Source organism: Dermacentor silvarum, chromosome 1 (genome assembly GCF_013339745.2).
Source record: "Dermacentor silvarum isolate Dsil-2018 chromosome 1, BIME_Dsil_1.4, whole genome shotgun sequence".
Lineage (NCBI taxonomy): Eukaryota > Metazoa > Arthropoda > Arachnida > Ixodida > Ixodidae > Dermacentor > Dermacentor silvarum.
Window position 1 is genome coordinate 176810107 of NC_051154.1, and position 22917 is coordinate 176833023.

A 22917-nucleotide genomic window follows, 5' to 3' on the forward strand; every position below is an offset into this window, starting at 1 on the left:
TTTTTTTTTTTTTTTTTTTTTTTTACGCGAGATCACTTCTACCATGCACAAATAAAAGATTGGAATGACCTTACATCAAACACCGCCATCGAAACTGATCTAGCTAAATTTCGAGAACTTATGCGCATTGACAACACCTGACCTACCCGCCGCGGGGGCTTAGTGGCTATATGGTGTTGCGCTGCTAAGCACGATGTCGCGGGATCAAATCTGCTGCCACGGCGACCTCATTTCGATGGGGGCGAAATGCAAAAACGCCCGTGTCCCTTGCACTGAGGTGCGGCACGTTAAAGGTACCTTGGGGGTCAAAATTAATCCGGACTTCCCCCACTACGGCGTGCCTCATAATCACATCGTGGCTTTGGCATGTACAACCTCAGAATTCATTAAACCCCTGACCTTTCTTTCGACAACTTCTGTAGGCCATTCTTGTTTTTTTTTAACGTGTGCACTGCTTTATTGTATCCTTTCTCTGTTAATCCTCCGGATGCGTTTTGTTTCTTTCTCTTTGTTTTTTTTTGTTAATTTCCTGGCTGTTTTTCTTTTTTTTTTCTTTACCATTTAATGCTCCTGATGTGTTCTTTCTTGATTATTATGCTGACGTTACAATTACACTCGTCTTTTTTTATCGTAGTTGCATTGTTTTATGAAAGTGCTGTGAAGGGGGTAGTATTCATATTGGAGATTCTGCCTTTGGCACAAACTCACAACGCACAATAGGTCAGCGCTGCCATCCTGGCTTAGTGACCCCGCCTATATGTGGGTGAGCTCATTCATGAGCCGGCTCTCTCCGACACGCATTCGGTGAGTCTGAGCGAGCTCCAGTGAGTTCGAGTCGGTGTGAGTCTAAGGAAGCACGAGTTATTTGGAGTTTGAGTGAGTCCAAGTGTGTACGAGTGTGCGCGAGTCACAGTGTGTTGAGCCGAGTCTGCGTAGGTCCGAGTACGCAGGTCTTAGTATATATGAGCGAGTCCGAGTGGGAGTGGTTATGGGGCAGAGTGAGTCTCAATAAATCGTAGCTTTTGTGAATCTGAGTGAGCTCAAGTAAGTTTCAATGTCACGTGATTTCAATTGTCTTTGAGTCCACGAGACTGCAGGCGAAGTTGAGTCCATATGATCCAGAGTGAACTTAAATCCATTGGGAACTGCAAGCCTAAACGACTACATGTGAATAAAGGAGTTTTGTAAACTCAAATTGTACGCATATAAGGTGTCATGTTGGGCACTAAAATTGTGCCAGCCTAGTTTTTTGAAACACATATTTCAGTAATGATATGTAGCTTGCACACTAGTTTAGATTAGCTGCATGCGTTCCCTGCGCAGATGCCTTTTTTTCTGTGGTGTATATTTTGAATATGGCCTGGCGGCACTGTGTATTTGTCAATGCAAAGAGAAAATGCTTTTTTCGACCGCACAGCGAAATATATTGGACTGTATTGCGAGATCGGTGAGCTAAAACATATTCCCGTGAGCTACATAACTCACAATAGATGCAATTCAGTGTGATCAGCCTTCAACGCGCGAAGCGCGCTTATTTCCAGAAAACGTTTTGTGAAATATTTCTTACCCAAACGCCTCACTGGCCTCTTTCCTCGCCAGATAAGTAATATGTGCCGCGAGCGTCGGTCGCGGCATTAGTTATAGGTCCCTTTCGCAACTTTTAAAAATATAATACCGTACGCAGTCGCGTGTTGAGGGATGTTGGCGCGCCGATCCTGCGTCGACTATGTCCTGGCGGTCTGTTCAACAGGAGCGTCGCGTCGGCTTATAGGCGTTAGCTCATAAGGCGTGGCCTCCAAGATTGCAACGTCGCACTGTTGCCGGTGCAGTCTTGGAGGCCGCGCTTATGGCCACACAGAATGGCACTTCTGCTATGTAGATGGCAACGCCCCAAGTTATACAGCTCGATTAGACTAGGGTGCCTCAGTGCGCACCTCTTCCCCCGGTGGGCGGGGAAGACATCGAAACGCCCTACCCTAATTACACAGTTCTTGTGTGGTGGAGGCTGGAACCAGGCGCTTACGTCAGGCTGGGTTCATTTGCATATTTTCAAGAGCATTCTGATTGAACATCCAACTGGCTGTCATTGAACGCTCTTGCTATGCCACAAAAGTTGTCAAAAACAGCTTTGAAGCTGTGCTACTAGAATAAGCGGGTATACACCGCTAACATGAGTTTATTATCGCAATCGGAGACCGCTTATGCTCGCGCTAAAGCTCTTCTTGCTGCCTTACGCTACTTTTGTGGCGCTGCCGGAGAACTCTAAGACGACCACTGGAAGATGCTACCAGTCTGAGAACAACCACATAGCAGTCACGTGTACGTAGTGACTTTATTCTAATGACTAACAAGATTTTAAACAAAATTTTAGACTTACCGCAGCGTTAGTTGGGGTCAAGTTGAGCTCAAACCGTTGAGAGACGTATGAGCGTATGTAAAGTGCTTACAAAGCTAACAAAATGTCAGATGGCGCGGAGGAGAAAGCGAGCAGAGCGAAAAAAAAATGCCACATGCCCGACGTCAAGTGGGCCTTTAGGCACGGAACATTTGTTGCCTCCTGCCAGCTCAGTGTGGCGTAGTACTGTTTCTTCTGGCTGCGGCCGCCAACCGGGGTTCTTCGGAGGCGGCTGACAGTAGAGTGACCAGAAAACCAAGTTTTCTTGTGACTCTTGCTGACAGGTGTCAGAGTGTAACAAGTGCCCGGAACGGTCGTATTCCCTGTAGCCGAGTGCGAAGATCGGCAAAGGTCAAAGGGGACAACGGAACCACAGCTCGCTACTTCCGTCTTGCGAGTGTTGTTGTGGTGCTTTCTCTCATTTCATCTCTATTTATAAACTGATACTAAAGTGAATTTCAGTTTTGTATGTGCACTGCAGGCCATATTTGGTCGCTAATGCAACATTCTGCCCAAGTGCAAATCTCTCTAGAGATAGAGAGAGGGACAAAGAGGAAGGAAGGCCGGTGAGGTTAATCATGTTGCACCTGGTTTGTTAACTTGCACTAGCTAGCCTACGCTGAGGGAGGGGTAGAGGTCAGAGCGTTCACAGAAGAAAAAAAAAATACTGAGACAATGGACTCGACCTTCATCCGCACAACAAGCCGCCAGAGCCCTGCTGCACTTTTTAAACACGTCTCGGCTCTGCAACCAGCTTTGAATGCACAGTGAGCACTGCAGTGTGCGTGCACGCGCGCCAATTCTTATTCTTTTCCCTTTGCTTATTTCTTTTCTTTCAGTTACAGTTTACAAAACGTATTAAGAGGGGAGACGGCTGTCGACTCCATCGACGCTGGCGTCAACATGCTACGAACCCCGAGTCAATGAAACACATGTGATTGGCTGGTATACCATCATAACTTTTTTGGACGTGCCAATATTCCCCCTAATCATGTTTTCGAGTAGGAAGCTTACTTACGCCATGTTCGTATCTGTGAACCTTAAAAAAGATATGTGCAAGAATGAACAAATCGCTGCACCAGCATACTGATACACTGCTTCGTGCAAAACAAGAATGAACAAATCGCTGCACCAGCATACTGATCCACTGCTTCGTGCAAAACTTCTCGCTTCGTACCGTAGATGGCACTTCGACTCCATGCCGTGAAGTGCATTCTAAATCATACGAGGAACCCCGGAGTGGGTTGGAGTGCGCGGGATCCTGGATTCGTATGGACTAAAATTAAATAGCTTGCGAGCTGGCGTCTTGACATGCAGGAATTACATTCTTTCGGCCGTGTTGCCGTATTGGTCGTCAATAGCGGCATTTATATGAATGCTACTAGTGGCACGTCACATGGCATTTATATCGCATATCATTCATGATAACGGAGGTAATTCGCTAGGAAGGCGAATCGCATCGATGCAACATGGGAAGGTATAGTTCAAGACGGGGTAAGTAAGGCTCCTCTATTTTTCAAAGGTAGCGAAAGGTTTTGATCCAGCCGCGCCGCGCCCTGCGATAGGGCCGGTTGGCGACACGTGACCTTTTCGCCTTCGCGCCCCGCCCAAAGGGTCCAGCAGTGGTCGCTGTGCCGGCGGAATGTACTGCGTGTTCTTCGTTTTCAAGAGTGCATTTGGACAATTTTGGTAAGCAGAAAGCACTTCACGCGCCTATGTTGCATTGTTGTAGTAAACTAGAAGTGCCTATATACCTGATGCTTGAGCGGACGCAAGAATTATGTGTTAGAAATCAACGTTTGCAACGTGACATGCTAGTATGCCGGGCTGCTGTGCCTTCGGTTGCCGCAACCACGCGGTAACAACAATATCAGCAGAAGGAAGAAGGAATTTTCTGTGGTTTTTACTCTTGCGCGCACTTAGGTTCCATGCCATGCGTCATTGCTCCAAGGGCCATAAGAAATGATAAGCTTAAGAATTTTTATGCCTTGGGCTTCTTTGATATAGTCGAACATCAACGAGCTGTTTTTATTCTTGTGTTGGTCAGTGGAGTGCTACAGGTCGCTGTGAACAATGGTGCTATTTGCTAACTGCTGTTCTTTAATTGTATCATATTATAGTATAGGACATGCTTCAAATCAGTGCTTGCCTTTCAAAGAAAAAGCTTGTTCTGCATTCGCGCAATAAAAGCCACACACATTCAAAAATATTTTTGAATATGTGTGCCTTCATTCTCCTGCATCTCTACAAAAAACCACCTAACTCAGCTTTTCTGGCTATAGTCTGGTTTTAGAGCCTATAATAGGTGTAGAAATACCCCAAATATATATGCAAGTGCATTGGCTAACATTATAAACATACCTTTATATCTGCGGGGCTTGCAAAGGTACATGGGTATGGAGGTGGTCGGGGTAGTGAAATGGGGAAGGCTTGGAATAAATGAATTTATTTAAAAACAGCCAGAAATTAATATCGGCGCCTCAAAGACACTAGTAGGCATGCTATATTTCCTAGTTCTCGGAGGATACTCAGGTTGCTGATAATCCACAGATACAGTGCAACTTTCCCCTAAGTAAAGCTATTAGACTACTTTATAAAAAAAAAAAAAAAAACCTTAGGTCAAAAGACCGTGTAACCGTGGAAATACTGCCGAACACTGACAAACACAATAAAACCGATAATAGCGCATAATATCCACTGTGCACTATTAGAGCTCTCGGTGCGCAATGACATTTCTGAAAGTTGCAATAAGCTCACAACCCGCCTCTTTTTGCGAACTAGGAAGCGAGCACTATCAGCTGACCCAAATATAATCTCTACCTCAAGTTACGCTGAATTTCAAAACCTGCAAACAACGAATGAAACAAAAATGCCCTGTATGACCGCCACTGTGGAAAGCTGTTCAGAAGAATGAGCTGCTTCGCTAACGCACGCGTTTTATTCCAACGTTTGGCGTGCTCCGGTCTCATTGAAGTTATTGTGCCTGTCGTCTTAAGTTTCCTGAGTAGATTAGGCCACAAATGTTCATAATTAACCACTTCAAGCGCGCACTGAGTGCGGTTTCAGGCGTCCGCGGAATGCACGGGAGCGAGCGGCGCATCGTCTGCTAGCGCTGCTCCTCGGACCCCTCGAGAGGACGCACGTGTAGTTGTCGTATGCCTTTGAAAAATAGAAGGGCAAGTCGTTTCGCGCGGTGCAAGTAAACGTTGCCGTATCGCACGTAGGAAGAGAGACGGCTACCGCCGTGGAATACATATTCGGCTTTCATTCGTGCAGAGTGAATAAAATGAATAAATAAAATGGCCATAAACATCAAAGTTAACGGTTCTTATCAATTTGCTTTGCAAAAGCTTTAAAATGTCTAGCTTTTATTGACCAGCTGGCGGTTCAGGGCAGTTTTTCTGAAAGACGTGTATCTAAATTGTCAGCAAATCTCATAGAACGTCTTGAGGTCCTCCGAAATCATGGCGTCAGAATAAGGTGCGCGTAGCACTATCTTGTTCATTTTTTTTATTCAAAAGTATAATTTTATCAAGTGACGTATACTAAACAATGTGGCGCATTTATTCTTGCTTTTGCTTCGCGGAGAAAGAAGTCCGGCAAGAGACCGAGCAATTTTAATGGAATAAACACGCACAATCGAGGCATCGCGAAATATTTAGCCCGCACAATAGACAAGGACACAGTGAAGGTGGACACTCGAGCGCTTCGTGCAAGCACTCGTGTGTCCACCTTCACTGTGCCCTTGTCTATTGTGCGCGCTAAATATTTCACCATGAATTTGTACCAACTCACCCAACTATCAGTTCTGCTGCGAGACATTGCACTATCCTATTAAAGGGTGATCGGGGGCAGCGTGTAGGCATGTTTCAACGTCAACTTATCTCAATCATTTAATAAATTTTACCGCTTTCCACAAAGTTGCCGGAGCACAGAATTCGCAAAAAAAAATAATAATTTCGTCGCCACCAACGCATGCACGATAGAACGAAAATGTAAAGTGTACACTTCTTCGTGGGAACATCGCACTGCACCAATGAAATAGGGAAATTTGCGAGGATACGCATTTTTTGTGATTTCCATGCACCGAAAACTTTTCATGACTGGCTTACATAAGTAAGTGGAGAAGCCCCAAGGTAAAGCTGCGGATTTTCCTTGAACTGAGATCTGGTACCCTACTTTAAAAGGCGGACAAGATTGAAAATACGACGTCGTCAAATAAAATAAACTTTTGTACAAGAATAAAAGAAGCAATGTAATAAAACAGTAATAGTTTCACGTAAAACTTATATGAAGGCGTGTAACAAAGCGCGAACACAATTGCAGCTGAAACTTCAAATCTATCAGCCCTCTGCTGTCGTATTCGTTCTCCCTGACGGTCAGGCAAACCTACATGTTTTCCCAGCATCAGAACACTCCGCTTTCGATGTGGATGGAACAAATCGAGGTGACGAGCTAGGACTCCTCGTGCGCAATAACCGAGAAAAACATGAAGCGTACCAAGTGTGCGTGAAGCGTATATATCTGAGCTCGAGAAGAGGCGTGAGGGCGCCATAAAAAGCACCGGCGCTGGTGTTTACAATAGCGGGTCTTTTTTCGGTTTGTGCAGATCACTACACCGAGTTTTTTTTCCCCTCCATATAAAGTATACGAATTCAACCGCGGGAGCGGCACTATCGTTAATTGTCAGTAACCGGTGCTTATCGCATTAACAGTTACTCTATATTTGTTTTCGCGACCGACGCGATTTACTGGAACCCTGTCAATAGAGGTTGATGTGAGTAAAATTTCATGCAATCTGTAGCTTCCGCGAGAAGGCATGGTGCATTATGTGTCATCAGCATAAATTAACACACTAAAAAAATACAGAACTCCTCTTTCGTCTGAATTATTCAGAGCGCGATCTGTAATAGCTACACAGCCGGTTTTCAAGCACGGCGCAGTCCTCAAAGTTATATATTATACTTGTCGGCGCCTGAACAACGCCAGTGTGACAAAAAGCGCTAGCAAGCGCGAAATACGCACGGACGTGTTGCAACTGACTTTGTCTTGTTCATGTTTCAATTTATAGTGATGATGTTTAAACAAGAGCGCATTGATAGAGATAATTTCGTGGGTGACGTGCGTTTCGCGCTGAGGCAGAAGTTGAAAATAGGAAAAAAAAAACGCTGATAATTAATTCCGCTGGCTCGCCATATCGATTAGGATGCTCGGCTCGTCTCAAGCGTGAGACCGTCCGGTATTGACACCAGTTTCTGTTCTCGCGTGCCACCCGCATGCAAACACAACACGTATTTCTTCTTCGAATACGTTTTTCTGTATAGCTTGCACCAGTCACGGCTATTTAACACAATACTTTAATAACTGAAGTTTGACATCCCGAGAGAGAGTGAGATTGATTATAAAAGAAGGCAGGGATGTTAACCAGTCAAGAGTCCGGTTGGCTACCCTACGTTGGGGGAAGGAAGAAGGGGAATATAAAGAAGGGAGGGAGGCGTGCGCGGACAGCACTACGGGGTCAAAGGCGCTCGCGCAAGCCAGACGTCCTCAAAAAGCGCAAAAGTGCCTTCACTGCCTTCTGAGCCGACGATCGGCGGGGACGGTGTTCTGGTATTGTCTGTTCCCTCAGAGGACGATCACGGAGTTTCCTGAATGCGTTGGACATAGATTGTCTCAGTGCTTTAAATTAAGGACATCCCGAAGCTGCAATATGTGCAACTTGGAACGCCGTAGTAGGGGGATAAGAATGAATTTTGACCAGCTGCGTTTCTTTAGAGAAGCTCAAAACGCAAGTTAACACCAGCGCTGTGGCACTCCGCCGTCATAGGAATGTGCCCGCCGTGGCCAAAAATCGAACCCTGACTTCGTGCTCAGCAACAGAACGACATAGCCACCCAGGCACCGCTTCGTGTAATCGGTACCATTCATCACGGTGTGCTATGATGAAACGCAGTCAAAAAAGAAAACCAAACAAACAAATGCAAAAAGTAAGGAGAAGGCGAAGAGACAGAGCGATACACTCTCCACTTCGGTCGCCACCTTGGAGTGTGTATCGGCACGTATATATATATATATATATATATATATATATATATATATATATATATATACACTGCACATGATGTTTGCGCTGCTAAAGTGGCCTACACAGAGACAGAGGCCCGTAAAGACGAAACGAACACGGAGACACTTACAGTCATGCCATGCAGTCGTGCCATACCAACTAGCCTCCGTTGAAACGGTGTTGAACACAACTACGAGCGCATTGTCAGCAATATGAATCTAAAAATTCTTATTCACTGTGAAAAAAAATTTGCGTAGCTTGCAATGCACTGGAAGCGCAATGCTGAAGAGACAGCGGAGTTGATGGGCACCTACCTAGTCCTGGCTTTTGGGCTAGGCTAAGCACTACCAAGTCAGCCCCAGCATTTTCCGGAATTTATTAATTATTGATCGATTATCAATTAGCTATTGATTGGCTATCGATTGGCTATCGCAAGGCATTTGCCTCGTATTTGGGCTTAGGCTAAGCACTACCAAGTCATCCCCAGCATTTTCCGGAATTTATTGATTACTGATCAATTATCGATTAGCTATTGATTGACTGTCCATTGACTATCGATGACTGACTAAGCTTAAGCAGTCCCAACCATGCTTGCTAGGCTTAGCCAGGCTCAGCTTCGCTAGTTCGCTAGGAATGTATGTCATTGCGCTTGGAACCTTTCTGCACTGCCGCCAGGATCGGTCCACATTTTCTGTTGACGACAGACAGATTACGGTCGGCAAGACAGCTCCGCTGTTAAAAGCGACATAGTGCAGAAGTGATTTATTCTGTACCGTATATTTTCACGAAATACCCTTCGGCTAACTCCAGTGTGGTCGCCACTTCTGCTTCTTTTCAAGATCCCTGCTTCCTAAAAGGTGTTCGCATGCTTAGCTTGCAGTTATACGGTAAAGCAGCGGGTGGTCTTCGGCTGTATTATGCCGCTTGGAAGGAAAGATTTAAAAAACTGGACAGACACTCGTAGATCTGAAATTTGAATTTACTGAAGCTCGTTCAATCGAACCTTACATGTTCGAATGCATGCAATAGCACCCACTATGGTGGCGTAGTGATCATGGCGTTGGGCTGCTAAGCCCGAGGGCACGGGATCAAATCCCAGCCACGGCGGCCGCATTTCGATGGGGGCGAAATCCAAAAACTCCCATTTACCATGCATTCAGTGCACGTCAAAGAAACCCAGGTAGTCAAAATTAATCCGGAGCCCCCCACTATAAGGAGTGCCTCATAATCACAGCGTGGTTTTGACACGTATACGTAAAACCCCAGATTTATTCCCATTCATTACCCCCGCATTTGTTTTATTTTTCAAGGCAGGAAACTGCTATTGAGGCAAATGAAAACTTACGTCGAAGTGTGGTTGATAATTTTACGTGAAGTCATGTAAGCTTTCTTGCCTACCTGATACTGCGCTTGTTAGAAAACGGCAGTTGTATGCGGTGCTTTGTATGTCAAACTAAATTTTGATTGTTGTATATTGTACAATGCGGTGCACTCCTTTCAACACTACTGGAAGTTTACAATAAGTGCTATTCTTTAAGGTGGCACACTTTTATTCACCTGAGAGGGACGTCGCCGTCGACGAAATATGCGAATACGTTGGAGACAGTCCCACCGGGGCAGCAGGCCATGATGAGCATGCCGATGGCATAGAGGCCGCTTAATCGCATGGACGTCAACAGGCCGAACGCCAGCAGGGGCATCATCACGAACTGGCACAACATTCCCACAGCCACGCCGAATGGTCGCCGCAGGTGCGCCCAAAGCTGCAGAAGAAGTACAGAAACAGCTTAGAGAGAACATCGCAGCAGCACATTTTACGCAGACCCATGGTGGATTTGCTCAAAGGACATCAAATCTACCACCCTGCCATAGTCGGCCAGCCGGTTGATGATATGCTCAAGCGAAATCTGAGAGGTTGGCGGCAGAAGAGGCAGACAGAGAGAAAAAAAAATATTTTTTTCCCGGAGATATGTATTGGTCTTGCCTCGGAGCAAACTCAGGGCCAATAAAGCCTGACGCGTCACTACCAACCATGCAAATGAGGCACTGTTTAGCGACAACTAGCACAGATGCAACTTCAGTCAATCACGTTTGCTAGAATTAATTGGGCGATGCCATGTTCTTCTGAAACAAAAAGAAAAAGAAAAAAAAAAGAAAACGGAATATCTCATTTCACGATGACTGTCGATGGTAATGCGATTATTGTTCGAGCAGTGTAGCGACACCGCATTTCTGAAAGCACACTTACTTAACATAAGTAGTGCTCATTCTGAGGCTTTCGCTTGCCCCCCCTCCCCTTCGGCTATTGCGACCTACTCCAATATCGTCCCAATTTGCTAAGGCACTCGCTCGCCCAGGTCGCCCATGAGCATGGAGGCATAGCGATGGCGCCGACGCAGTGACGACGACGGAATGACGAAGAAGGAATGACGTCGATAGAGCGACAAAGGCGGCATGAAAACGACGCCATGACGAGATGACGATTCCTAAACAATGAAGATGCTGTAGCAACGACCGCGTGACATGAGGACATGGGTGACGCGTGACAACATGAGGGCAATGGCATGAGGACGTGGGCACGAAGACAACCGGATGAGGAAGAAGGAATGACGGTGATAGCGCGAAAACGATGGTATGACAACGGAGGTATGATAACGGACGCATGAGAGCGACTCTGACGACGACGTTATGACCACAATGGCCTGACAATGGAGGCATAATCACGATTGAAGACAGCAGCATAATTGCGATAGAATGACAAAGAAGAAATCTTTCTTATTTGTTTCCTGAAATGTATTTAAAGGCTGCATGGTAACCATTCCTTTTAGTCTAGGCTGTAATCACTAAACTGATATATCAGTAAGACTCCGTATACGATGCAATGCTAGTCTGGGCCGTACCACCTGGTGGTCGAACAGGACAGCTCTCCTATAGGCTATAACTTGGGAAAAGTAGAAGAGTAAGGCGCTGTTTACTTCTGTGTTTATCATCAGTGTTCTTCTGCAAACTCTGCATTTGACTGTGTAAGTATTTTCGCTGCAATATAACTCCTAGTTTGTTATCTGCCTCCCGCTTCATCAACGCCGATTATCACCTTGAAGAGACTTGATCAACTTCAAGCAGAAAGAGAAAACTTTACTGGGACATTGGTTCAGGAGATCCGTGCGAATAAAAACGGAGCAGAAGTTTCTGGCACAGATTATTGCAAGCGTCACTTCTAACTTGTCCATGGAACACCACTAACTATACCAAAGAAAGCGAGGATGCTGGAAGTCAGGAGAAAATGACACCGAGAATTTGAGCAAGTTCTCTACAACTATTATTTTATATATATATATATATATATATATATATATATATATATATATATATATATATATATATATATATATATATATATAGTTAAACAGCGGAGCATTGAGGTACACCGAGTTCGGCAGAACAGCGAGTATAGGGTCTTCAGGGAGCGCCACAAATAGAAAATCAGCTGAATAATTGAAAAAAAAAATCTCATTGTGGCCTAGCCCTCATACCTAACGGACAAACGATAAATGATCAGGTCGTTCTAGAGAACAACCTTATCGGAAATTTTCACGCGGTTCGAAGTTAACAGATCGTCTGTTACGATAACGGCGGAGGAAGCATTCGAAGGTACTAGCCCTATGCAGTATGCATAGGGCTAGTACTATTGTATCAAAACTTCTGCTTGAAACATTGGTGAGAAATCTGGAAGCCAAACTGAAAAGGCGAAATTAGCCATGATAAGAAAATTCCGACACGTGCCCGCTTTTCCCGTAAGGTAGAATCAGTGTCGATTAACGTTTTTATTTGAAGATGCAATCACCCAACATGCCACTAAGGTAGCGAGTAGACAGGAGGTTAACATTGTTGGCGAGCATGTCGTCAAACATGATGCCGTTCAACATTCCGGAAGAACATACCATCAAACTCAAGGCAAATTTGTGGAGCGTCCTATTTTGTCGTCTTCGTCTTGCGTGTTCAAGATCGAAGTCCCACCAAAGGAGACACCAAAAGAGCAGGCACAATAATATCACAGGAAAATGTCATCCAAAGCTGAAGAAATAAAGACAAACATGTCTGGGTATTCTTAAATAGGCCGCTGTTTATTTCTGAAAGAAACTGTGAAACCCGTGTTATTAATCTTCGTAACGGCACTTTGGCGGCATAACTGAGAACTGTGTTTCGATAAAAACATGCATTATGCTTATTATGGCTACCACTGCATTAGCATGTCAGACATGGAATATGCATCAGACTCCTTTCACGTTTATTCGTGTATAAGTTATTCTTGAATGCAAACATTAAGTGTACTTGATCGAAAATTTTCTATTAACTCATGTGTGCTGGAAAAATTAGGCTGATGTGGGTATCGTGCAAAGCCCGTACATGGCCGGCGTTGTGGTGGTGGCTTTAGCCTGAACTAGAAACAACTTCTCGGCGCTCCCTCACGACAACATTAGCTTAAGCAGAGCAAATTATGTAATCAAGCCGTACAGATAAAGTAGATACAGCTCATCTCTTCTAGCACAGCGGAGCTAGGAGTCACACGGGCGCATCTACTTCCTTGATTGGAGGACATTAGCGGCAAGGTTAATGCATTCGCATGGGATGCCCGTGACCTCCGTCACAGTCCTGCATTTCTGACACTTGGTGAACAAGCACCTATTTCCTGTAATCGCCATATCGGAGTCGCGGGTGCGCTTTCAAGTTCGCCTCTCTGCATACGTGGTCGTGCAGCCAATGACCGGCACAGCTCCCAGCAGAGTCATTCTGGCGATCTCACCTTCGTGTCTGCCCCATATAAGTTGATATGTCGGACGAGTTCGGGCAGCCAGCACGTGAAATTGACCTTGCCGTGATCATTATGCACGTAATTTTTCGACCTCCTTATTATGGGGACCGTCTTCAGGGCCTTAATTATTACGCGAAATGTGTTTCAAGGAGTCGTCAGCGCATGCCACACATTCGAGGTGGTGCTTAAACGTTTAGCAAGGGGGCGGGCGCGGTGCCATTGTGACTTTGCTAACCACCATAATTTGGCATATTTATAACAATGGACAGCTAACCTTCTACTCGGGGAGCAAGATACGGTGCCTTTTATTTCCCTCCGCATCTTCTTTCAGCCGCAGGCTGACCTCCTTAGTTAAAATCTCGCATGCACTTATAACCTGGTGGTTGTGCAGGTTACCTCATACAACGGGAAGTTCCTTGCACAAATCGAAGGGCGTCCGTGCCATAGCTGAGCACTTTGACTTTCCACATTTGATATATCAGGACTCCATAGATCCTGGCCACCTAGCAATAAACTTCGAATAAACTTATGGCAAATTTATAGCGATAAAACTGTCGAACTCGCATCCAGCGGCGAACGTTTGATTTGATTTCATTTATTGATTTCCATTTACACACACACACGCACACACGTACAGAGGAGTTACAGAGACGTTGATATCAATAGGCTCCGAGAAGGTGTTTTGTCCTATTTAGTTTGTTCTTAACCGTTATAGGGGCTATGGCTCGTACCCACTACATAGTATTGACCAAGAATCGTGTGGAAAATGCAAAATGACAAGGTAGAATGAAGTATACTAACGAAAGCATAGCGTAATGAAAAGGGTAACTGCAGATTTCCGTGTTTTCCGGCGGACATGAATAGCAAAAAAAAAAAAAAAAAAGAACGAGAGAAAAAGAAATTTATCAACAAGAGTTGGAGCGTGGTAAAAACAACATAAAAATAGTCGAACAGGGTAAATGGTGGCAATCGACAAAGATAATTCTTGGTTGAGATGCAAACATTCCTGCGGCTGAATTCAAGAGCCGACGCTCCAAAAGAAGACAGGAGCTGTCGAGTGCAGACGACGCGTGTGACCGTAAAATTATAATATTTCAGAGCACTGACGCGGCGAGCGTTGCCAAGTAAAACACAGAGAAGCCTCAAGTTGAGCCTTTGACGGCTGCTAAACCTCGCATTTCGAACCTCTCAGAACCGCTGAAAACACCGCTAAATTCAAGCTACGATTAGAATCATATTCAGGATGCAAATTTGCTATCCGGCAATTATAGCACTTTTTCTCGGCTTTCTGCTGCACAGCTCGTCTGCACTGATCAACGCATCCAAGACAGCCTACGCATAATCTGACTTCTCTTAGCCTTACTAGGAGTGCGTAAATGGCGGCCACAACAGTCGCATTAATTAGATATCCCACCACAATCCAAAAGCGCTATATAGGGATTATGTCTGAGCTATATAGGGCACACATAATACACCTCCATACACCATAACATCACAAGACACACAGGTCCGGATTTCGGGCCACCATCCCACCTCTTTATCTGCAGAAGTGCCACGTAGATCGTTTTACCGAACGCATCAGCTCATCGTTTTACGCCTGCAACGAGAGCTTCGACACCTACTTAGAGCTTCATTAAAACTAGAACGCACCTCACTTTACTTAACATCCAAAAAAGAAATCCAAAAAAAAGAAAAGAAAGAAAAGCGGATTTGTTGCCGCCAGTTCTCAAGCAGCTTAATTACTCTACTTTACTTACAAGAAGTGTATAACCAGCATCCGCACATATTGACCCTTTTCGCGGAGCAGTTTGCTCTAGAGGAACGAGATGGCGCTTTAGGCGGTGCTCCGTACGTTGCCTCAGCGAATGCGCACAAATACGAAACAATTACTGCTTCTGCCGCCCTGCTACTGTGCGGTCAGCTGTCGGAAATGCAACTGGGTGTTCGCTAATGCACTGTGCTCAATTCATGCTGCAAAGTGTACAATGATAAAGAGAAGACGTGTGCGCTAGTTAGCTGCAAAAATAGTGATTCGCATATAAGGAACGAAATCAACCCCTGTCGCCTATGCTACATAAGAATCTGCCTGTGTTGCCGGCTCTTCGCGATGCACGGCTTTCCTCGAGGATAAAAAAAAGATAATTCATCCGCCAGCGCTGTATAGTTAACCTCCAAAGAAAGGACTTCAACTCTGGAATGTCGGTACTTAAGAGTGAGTACCGCTCGTTACAAAAGGAAGTAGCGCCACTTACTAGAATAGTAAGTTTCTCGCAGGTTATCTACACACAATCACCCCTACTCGCACGCAAACTTACGTCCACCCTATATCCAACGTATCAATAATAAGTGAATGGGTGCACACTTGAATCAATGTGCCGAAGAATGAGTGACGGCGACTACACCGACAAGACACGATGTTGGAAGCTCAACGTTTCGTGACGGTCCACAGAGTAAGCGAGGGACTAGCGATAATACGTCTTTGCTACAATTTAAGCTACCACAAAGTACAGAACATTTACATTCCAAGCTTTGTGCGCAGCAAGAACAAATCTATCGCAGTAGAGCACACCCACGACCGATTAGGCTGAAAATAACCAAACAGATAGGGGCCGCACCGAGGAACTTTACTGAGTCAGAAACAGGAAAATCCGCTGCTTCAAAATGTTTCCAAAAAAAGAACGAAGAGCACACTGATCCTGATTTAATTCATAAGCGGAAAGTTTGGACAGCTTGGAATACATTACAGCTTTTAGTACAAGCACCAGATACGCTGCTCGCGCCGTTTGGACAAGGCGTAATGAGCTCTGAAAGCACTTACATGTCCTCTAAAGCTGTGGCCAAAGCTTCGTGTCGTCCACACAGTCACCGTCTACGATATGCGTCGAAACGGAGGTTTGCTGCGCCGCACCGGCGCCACGAGCTTGCATTGTTAACACGGAGGCAACGGGGGAAGCTGAGGCAAGCAATGGATGCGTCATCACGGGATCAAACATGGCAGCGTCCATGGCAGCGCCGCGAAAAGTGTCAATACAGCTACTGCTCGGTCATGGCCAACAGTTCTAGCGCAGCTGGGGTCCTCCCAGCTAAACTCACCACCATCAAGTTCAAAAGGTCTCCCTTGACAACACCGACGGCAGCAGAACTTGCAGCTATTCGCGTAGCAGTGCGTCTTATAAACGACGAACAACCGCACAACGGTACTGTAGTCTTTGACATAAGCCTAGCGGCGCGTACTGCGTGAACAATTGGTGTTTTATAAAAAACACTGACCGTGCATCTTCTGGCTTACAAGGGACACCAGTTCATTTTTCTTTTTCAATGGCTACCAAGTCATTGGGGCGTCGAGTATGCGGATGAGCGTGTCGATGAATCTGTTTAATCAGCCCATGAGGAATAGCGATGTCTATGAAACACTCGTTCAAGGACGGACGCCGCGATAGAACTCAAGATGTTTAAATGCTTGGGAACTCCCATGGGAGGCGCACTGTTCAAGTGGAACGAACCGTACTTCAGACATGTCCAACTAAATTCCCTGGACCTACCTTTAGCCTTCGTTTTGCATAAAACTACTCCGAAGGGATAAAACCATTTTGTGTCGACTATGGTTGCGCCTGGCATTCACGAATGCCTATGCATTCCGTATAGAGATGGCCAACACCGCAACATGTGGCCACTGCGGTGATGAAGAATCTGTCACTCATATTCTATGCTACTGACCGCAAGACTGTACGCAGAGACGCTCACTCTCTGCTGTGCTCATCCTACTGGACGACGGGCCTGTTTGTCGAAGAGATACTTTTTCGGCATCGATGTGAATCATCATCAGGTCCGAAATCTGTGCAAGCATCACTGCGCGCTTTGCGATTCACCGGCCTACATGAACGCCTCTAACGCTTCCTCTCTTGTTAATGCTTTCTCTCTTTCTTCCTGTCGTCTTTCTAACCCCTTTTCTCTCACCCCCGTTCAGGGCAGCAAAACAGAAACTTGAATCTAGTTAACCCCCCCCCCCTCTCCCCTTCTTTGCCCATTACCCCTATCTACATGAATGGCCGTTGTGAAACATGAAAGTGTGAATTAAATAACGCTCGCTTCCTCTTAGTACAGGAAATAATAAAGAATATAGACGAGTAACAAGTGTTCATTTTGCACGAATATGGACTGTTGACAGCAAAACAAAAACAAAAGTCTTGTTTGAAACAGAATCTATGCTTGGCTAGCGTTATTGGGAAGTTTCAATACCAAATTTTAAAGCACGCACTGCTGGAGTCGTGTTCTTACGTAACTTTATTCCTATGATGCGTGCTTCCTCTCCCAAGAAAAAAAAATATATAAATATTACGTGTGGAAAGACACAGACAAAATAGGCTATTTACTAGCTGTTTACACTGGAGCCAGACCGCCAGGCAGACACTCGCTCGTGCCATGAGCCCAGACACTTCATCGTCTTTCTCGCGGCGGCTCGTCTCTTGAGCATCTGTCGATGGTATCGTAATACTACCCCAACCCCCCCCCCCCCCCCCCCCCTCGCCCCCCGGCGGCAAAAGCTCCGTCACGGTGCTGTTAAATATCCAAGGCGCATGGAGTGTTGTAGGGCTTGAGTCGGACGACGTGGACGATGTCACTGGTTGTCACAGCGGAGGACGTAATGGGCGTGGCTAGAACGATTGCACAGGTGACATCGGTCACTTGGCGAAGCACGCGATATGGGCCTGTGTCACAGGAGAGCAGTTTTTCGCAAGTGCAAATTTTACGAGATGGTGCCGAAAGCAACACGAGGGTGCCGGGTGCAAAATGGACATCATGGTGACGGAGGTCGTAGCGGTGCTTCTGTTTGTCTTGAGACATTTGCAGACGAGCGCGCGCAAGTTGGCGAGCATGGTCAGCACAGGCGATTGCATCACGGGCATAATCGCTAGTTGAAGCGGTGGTGGACGGAAGCACGTGCAGCGTCTAGTGGTAGCGTCGGTTCTCGGCCATACAAGAGGTAAAACGGGGCAAAGCCAGCCATTTCGAGACGGGAAGAGTCGTACGCAAAGGTAATGTAAAGTAGAGCAAGGTCCCAATCACTGTGGTCGGCTGAAACGTGTTACGATATCACGTCTGTAAGGGTTCGGTTCAAACGCTCAGTGAGGCTGTTCGTTTGTGGGTGGTAAGAGGTGGTAATTTTATGCTGTATTGAGCAGGCACGCATGATGTCGTCAATGACTTTGGACAAAAACGTACGGCCATGGTCTGTGAGCACTTGACGCGGAGCACCATGCATCAAAATGATATAGTGTAGGAGGAAGTCCGCAACATCAGTTGCGCATCTGGTCGGAAGAGCACGTGTTATGGCGTAGCGGGTCGTGTAGTCTGCAGCAACGGCAACCCACTTGTTTTCTGATGCAGATTCAAGAAATGGGCCGACAAGGTCTAAGCCGACACGATGGAAGGGCTCGGCCGGGATGTCGAGCGGCTGCAGGTAACCAGCGGGGAGCTGGGATGGCTTCTTGCGTCGTTGGCATAGTTCACAAGCGGCGACGTAACGTCGTACGGAGCGGGCAAGGCCCGGCCAGAAAAAACGGCGGCGCACTCGGTCATTATAGGTTCGAGATACGCCGAGGTGTCCCGCCGTTGGTGCGTCGTGAAGCTCTTCTAGAACGGTTGAGCGGAGCTGTTTAGGTATTACAAGTAGGAACTCAGAGCCGACCGGATAAAGGTTACGATGGTACAGAATACCGTCGCGGGGGACGAAGAGGCGTGGAGTAGCATCGGCCGGAGAGGGTTGAAAACGGTCGATACGTGCTTTGATTAGGCATCACGACGTTGCTCGTCAGCGATATGAAGGAGCTGTGATACTGGGAAAACGCAAGCATCACTGTCAGTATTCGAGGAGTCAGTGTCGTCACCAGGGTAACGCGACAAGCTGTCAGCGTTTTGGTGCAGGCGGCCGAGACTTGTACACCACGGAATATAAAAATTCTTGCAGCCTCAAAGCCCATCGACCAAGCCGGCCTGTAGGATCCTTTAGGGATGAGAGCCAGCAGAGAGCATGATGGTCAGTGACTTCGGAGAAAGGACGACCGTAGAGGTATGGATGGAACTTCGCAACCGCCCAGGCAACAGCAAGGCATTCCCCTTCCGTAATGAATAATTTCACTCCAACGTTGATAGGAGGCGGCTTGCATAAGCCATAATGCGATCCTGGCCATGCTGACACTGGGATAGGACAGCACCTACGCCATGACCGCTGGCATCTGTACGCAATTCTGTAGGGGCTTGAAGGTCGAAGTGGGCGAGAATGGGTGGTGAGGTGAGAAGAGTGACGAGACGAGAGAAGGCGGCGGCTTCTGAAGTACCCCAAGAGATTTGTACACTTTACTTCAAAAGATTAGTGAGGGGTCTAGCAATTCCCGCAAATTCTTCAACAAAACGACGAAAGTACGAGCACCCTACAACACTGCGAACGTCTGCGGCTGTCTTCGGAACCGGAAAGTCTCGGACAGCGCGAGTTTTTTCGGGATTAGGCTGTACTCCGGAAGCGTCGACGAGATGACCCAGGACAGTAATTATGTGGCGGCCAAAACGACATTTGGACGAGTTGAGTTGCAGCTTAGCCTTTCGAAATACATCAAGTATAGTTGTTAGACGCTCAAGGTGAGTGTCGAACGTTGGCGAGAAGACGATGACGTCGTCGAGGTAGCAGAGACATGTGGACCATTGAAAACCTTGAAGGTGGCAGGAGCGTATGGAGCGCTCAAAGGTAGCAGGAGCTTCGTAATCCAAAGGGCATTACTTTAAATTGGTATAGGCCATCGGGTGTTATGAACGCGTTTTTTTTTCTCTATCCATATCGTCAACAGCAATCTGCCAGTATCCGGAACGAAGATCAATAGAAGAGAAATAGCGGAACCGTGGAGGCAGTCAAGGGCATCGTCTATACGTGGGAGCGCGTAGACGTCCTTCTCAGTAATTTTGCACAGATGACGGTAGTATACACAGAAGCGCTACGTGCCGCCCTTCTTCTTAACCAATACCACAGGTGACGCCCAGGGACTCGAAGAAGGCTCAATGATGTGTTTATCGAGTATTTTGTTCACTTCACTTTGAATTACTCGGCGTTCCGACGCAGAAACGCGAAATGGTCGTCGGTGAATAGGAATGCAGTGCTTGACCGCGATCGTCTGGCCTAAAGGGCGCTCGTCGAAGTCGAAAATGTCTCGGTAGGACGATAAAACTTGGCAGAGGTATTCAGCCTGCGCAGAGGACAGGTCTGCCGCAACCATTTTATTTATGTTGAGATCGGCGCCCGAGGCTGGCGCGAGGGGCCTGCTAAGCTCGGAAGAGAACCACCGGTTGATAAAGCTGCCGCTTGATGGTCGCCGAGACAATCAACGTTGGCAAGGCCTTGCGGTGGTATCGCAATGATATATATATATAAATATATATGTATCATCACCACCACCACCACCACCACCACCACCACCACCACCACCACCACCACCACCACCATCATCATCATCATCATCATCATCATCATCATCATCATCATCATCATCATCATCATCATCATCATCAGCATCATCAGCCTATATTTATGTCCACTGCAGGACGAAGGCTCTCCCTGCGATCTCCAATTACCCCTGTCTTGCGCTAGCTTATTCCAACTTGCGCCTGCGAATTTCCTAGCTTCATCATCCCACCTGGTTTTCTGCCGTGCTCGACTGCGCTTCCCTTCTCTTGGTATCCATTCTGTAACCCTAATGGTCCACCGGTTATCCATCCTACGCATTACATGACCTGCCCAGCTCCATTTCTTCCGCTTAATGTCAACTAGAATATCGTCTATCCCCGTTTGTTCTCTGATCCACACCGCTCTCTTCCTGTCTCTTAACGTTACTCCTAAGAGTTTTCGTTCCATCGCTCTTTGTGCGGTCCTTAACTTGTTCTCGAGCTGCTTTGTTAACCTCGAAGTTTCTGCCCCTTATGTTAGCACCGGTAGAATGCAATGATTGAACACTTTTCTTTTCAACGACAGTGGTAAGCTCCCAGTCAGGATTTGGCAATGCCTGCCGTATGCACTCCAACCCAATTTTATTCTTCTGTAAATTTCTTTCTCATGATCAGGGTCCCCTGTGAGTTATTGACCTAGATAAACGTAGTCCTTTACAGACTCTAGAGGCTGACTGACGATCCTGAATTCTTGTTCCCTTGCCAGGCTATTGAACATTATCTTTGTCTTCTGCATATTCATCTTCAACCCAGTTCTTACACTTTCTCGATTAAGGTCCTCAATCATTTGTTGTAATTCGTCCCCCTTGTTGCTGAATAGGACAATGTCATCTGCAAACCGAAGGTTGCTGAGATATTCGCCGTCGATCCTCACTCCTAGGCCTTCCCAGTCTAAGAGCTTGAATACTTCTTCTAAGCATGCATGAATAGCATTGGAGAGATTGTGTTTCCTTGCCTGACCCCTTTCTTGATAGGTAACTTTCTACTTTTCTTGTGGAGAACCAAGGTAGCTGTGGAATCCTTGTAGATATTTGCTAAGATATTCACGTATGCCTCCTGTACTCCTTGATTAGGCAATGCCTATATGACTGCTGGTATCTCTACTGAATCAAATGCCTTTTCATAATCTATGAAAGCCATATAGAGAGGTTGATTGTACTCCGCAGATTTATCGATTACCTGAGTGATGACATGGATATGATCCATAGTAGAATATCCCTTCCTGAAGCCAGCCTGTTCTCTTGGTTGGCTGAAGTCAAGTGTTGACCTGATTCTATTGAAAATTATCTTGGTGAATATTTTATATAATACCGAAAGCAAGCTAATGGGTCTGTAATTCTTCAGTTCTTTAACGTCTCCCTTCTAACGGATAAGTATAATGTTGGCGTTCTTCCAGCTCTGTGGTACACTTGAAGTTGTGAGGCATTGCGTATAAAGGGCCGCAAGCTTTTCAAGCATGATATCTCCTCCATCTTTGATTAAATCTACTGTTATTCCATCTTCTCCAGCTTTTCCCCTGGTCATGTCTTTCAAGGCCCTTCTAACTTCATCGCTAGTTATAGAAGGAGCCTCTGTATCCGGTTCATCACTATTTCGAACGAAAGTACCTTGACTGTTTTGAGAACTGTACAGGTCAGCATAGAATTCTTCCACTGCTCTTACTATGTCATCTAAATTGCTTATGATATTACCATGCTTATCTTTCAGTGCATACATCTTGCGTTGTCCTATGCCAAGCTTTCTTCTTACTGATTTCATGCTGCGTCCATATTTTGCGGCTTCCTCAATCTTTCCCACGTTATAATTTCGAATATCCCTTACTTTCTTCTTGTTGATATATGTATACGACCAGTGAAATTGTCTCGAAATAGGAACCCTTCTAATTTCCTTCACTTCTGGAGACCTTGTTGAAGAAAGACATAGACACATGCCAAAATAAATGTGAAGCACGGTATTCTTTGATGTCAAGGATAATTCTTCTAGTTCACTTCAAGTGGGAACGTATGAACAGCGTGTTTACGACATCTGAATTTCCATGTGTAAAAAAAAAACAAAAAACGAATTATTCTGCCATAAAAAAAAAACGAAATAAACTGATTATCTTGTCATTTTTTGCAGGGACAGAGCACACGATCAGAAAGTTTAGAATTCTGA

The 22917-nt window shown here is 45.9% G+C and overlaps 1 protein-coding gene across 1 annotated transcript in view; it reads right to left on the reverse strand.

Moving 5' to 3' along the window:
* The window catches only part of LOC119436444 (ileal sodium/bile acid cotransporter), a 187406-nt gene that overhangs the window by 106665 nt on the left and 57824 nt on the right, over positions 1–22917 (reverse strand). Inside the window, exon 2 of the mRNA XM_037703293.2 lies at positions 10017–10222. Coding sequence (XP_037559221.1) covers positions 10017–10222 — 206 coding nt within the window. The remainder of the gene's footprint in view (positions 1–10016; positions 10223–22917) is intronic.